The sequence below is a fragment of the Pteropus vampyrus genome, unplaced genomic scaffold (assembly GCF_000151845.1).
Source record: "Pteropus vampyrus isolate Shadow unplaced genomic scaffold, Pvam_2.0 Scaffold355, whole genome shotgun sequence".
Taxonomy (NCBI): domain Eukaryota; kingdom Metazoa; phylum Chordata; class Mammalia; order Chiroptera; family Pteropodidae; genus Pteropus; species Pteropus vampyrus.
Genome location: NW_011889136.1, coordinates 97,902 through 100,145, shown reverse-complemented (window position 1 = coordinate 100,145; position 2,244 = coordinate 97,902). Strand labels below are relative to the sequence as shown.

The 2,244-nt window shown below is 67.8% G+C and overlaps 1 protein-coding gene across 1 annotated transcript in view; it reads right to left on the bottom strand.

The window, feature by feature from the left end:
• The window catches only part of LOC111731221 (OTU domain-containing protein 7A-like), a 68,011-nt gene that overhangs the window by 11,881 nt on the left and 53,886 nt on the right, over positions 1 to 2,244 (bottom strand). The window contains exon 5 of the mRNA XM_023522692.1: positions 1,591 to 1,699. Within this exon, the coding sequence (XP_023378460.1) occupies positions 1,591 to 1,699 (109 nt within the window). The remainder of the gene's footprint in view (positions 1 to 1,590; positions 1,700 to 2,244) is intronic.

Sequence of the window (2,244 nt, the reverse complement as noted above, 5' to 3'; positions counted from 1 at the left end):
TGGGGCAGGCTGGGGCTGGCACCGGCCCTGGTGCGTGGTCGTGGCACCCCCAGCCGTGGTGTCTGACAGGTACCGGGGGACCTCAGCAGCCACAGCGCCAGGGCTGACCAAAGGCCAGGCCCGCACCCCGCAAAGCCAGGCCGTGGTCCTCCACACAGAGGAGCCGCCAGCGCCTCCTGGGAACCGCCGCCCGCCGGCCTGGGAGAGCCCCCGCGAGGGCTCGGGCACACCGCCCCTCCCCGGGGCACCGTCGCTTTGCCCGGAGAGTCCACTGTCCGGGGGCCACGGCCACGTTGGTTTCGGGGCACCTTTCATTAAAAACATAAGCGTGCGTGTATGAACACGTGTGTGCTCGTGTGCACGCATGTCTGTGTGTCCAGGGTGGAGACACAGCTGTCACACGGTCAAAGAAGAACGGGCTGACCCTGCCACCCCTCCCGCCCCGAGAGACAACCGGGCCGGGTCCTTCCCCCTGCACCCACGGGTGTCCCTGTGGCGGGTGCCGGACGGGCGACGGTGACAAGGACGCGGACACACTCCAGGACCTGGGAGGCGTGGGGGAGGAGGGGCGGAGCTCTCAGGAACGGACTGAGTCTTTACCACGTTGTCCTAAAAAGATAGACTTTTGGTGCTGACGTCATTAAAGTGACACAAGGACCCTGTAGGGATTGTGTTTGTGGGTCCCCTGCACATGTCTAAGCTTCGTCCTGGAAGGGCCGTGATGGAGCCGGGCTGGCCCGGGAAGCCCCGGGTCCGGCTGCTGGGGGCTGAGGGCCCAGCGCTGGGCTGTGGGTCCTGTGGGCCTGAGGGCTGGCCAGGCCACGCTCTCTGGGGGCTTCCGGTCCTTCTGGGGGCTCCACGCTCTCGTATGTTTGGCTGAGACTTTTTCTATGGGTGACGACTTGGTCCTCAGCTTCGAAAAGTCTGAACCAAAGCTTATGCCGGCCCTTTGAGACGCTGGGGCCGCCCCGTTGGGCTGCACGGTCACGTCCACGCCAGACCATTCACGCTGCGTCTACAGGAACACGTTGCTCCCTACGTGTGCATGACAGCAGAGCCTGTCCATCACCAACACGCGTGACAGCCACAGAGCCCCTCCACAAGGCGCTGGGCTGGCTTCCTGATCTCTTGCTTTCAGAGTGACGTCTTGAAGCCAGCAATGAGACAATTAGCCGGGGACCCTAAAACCTTGCCAAGCTCCAGGGCTTGGCGGGTCCGAGACAAGATTGTGGGTAAGACCGCGGCGTTGTGAGCCACCTGCAAAGGCTCGGGCGCCGTGAGCGCCCGCCACGCCTCCGCCCGCACTGGGGTGTGATGGGGCCCGAGGAGCTCGGGGGCACAGAAGCGCGAGCTCTGTCCTCTGCCTGCAGAGTGCTCGGCGGCCCGTGCACCCTCCGGAGTGTCGCGAAGGCGTCCGCGATGCCCACACCTCTCTGCATCTCGTGTAGCGTCTGACGCCTGCAGGCAGTGCTTTTTCGTCTCCCCCATCTCGGGGTGCCGTGTGGCCCCCCAGTGCCGTTTTCCACGCTGCTCCCGGGAGGCTGGGCGCCCCGGGAGGCCTTGGGGGGGCAGGGGGCGGGGGGCACTTACCCGCCGGCCGAGCCTCCGTTCTTGCTGAGGTGCGTGCGCGGCTCGCTGGAGGCCAGCTTCAGCAGCTCCGTCCACTCGCGCTCCCACTCTTCCTCCGTGTACACCAGCCCTGACTGTGCAGAGGGGGCGTCTCAGGGCGCGGCGGGCGGCCTGGGCGGCCTGGGCAGCCTGGGTGGCCGCGCTGGGCCTCCCCGCTGCAGCCAAGCCGGCCGGGGCCGAGCGCACCTGTTCGTCGTCACCGACTGTCCCCGTTTGCTACGGACAGGTTTTTCCAGAACCCCGATCTCTAATCTCAGTGCTGTGGGGAGACCGCCCAGTGACCGGGTCATTCCCGGTGCCCCGGTGCCAGGCCTGACCATGGTGGGCCGACCCCCACCCGAGGCGGGCGGGCCCTTCCTCTAGGACCGCGGGGAGCCAAGGTGGTGGGCAGGGGACCGGGTGTCCCTTCCGCACTGAGCACAGGGGCCTGGGGCCGTGGGCGGGGCCGGGGCCACCTGGGATGCACCCCGCCTCCCAGCTGCCACCAGCAACGCCCTCGCATGGGTGCCAGACGCCTCTGGGAGCGAAGGAGGCGGGTTCCCTTCGTTACGCCGGGGCGGGCGTGAGCGGACGTGGGTCACTGCGGCCAGCGCCTCGCCAGGGGGTCGAAGCGGG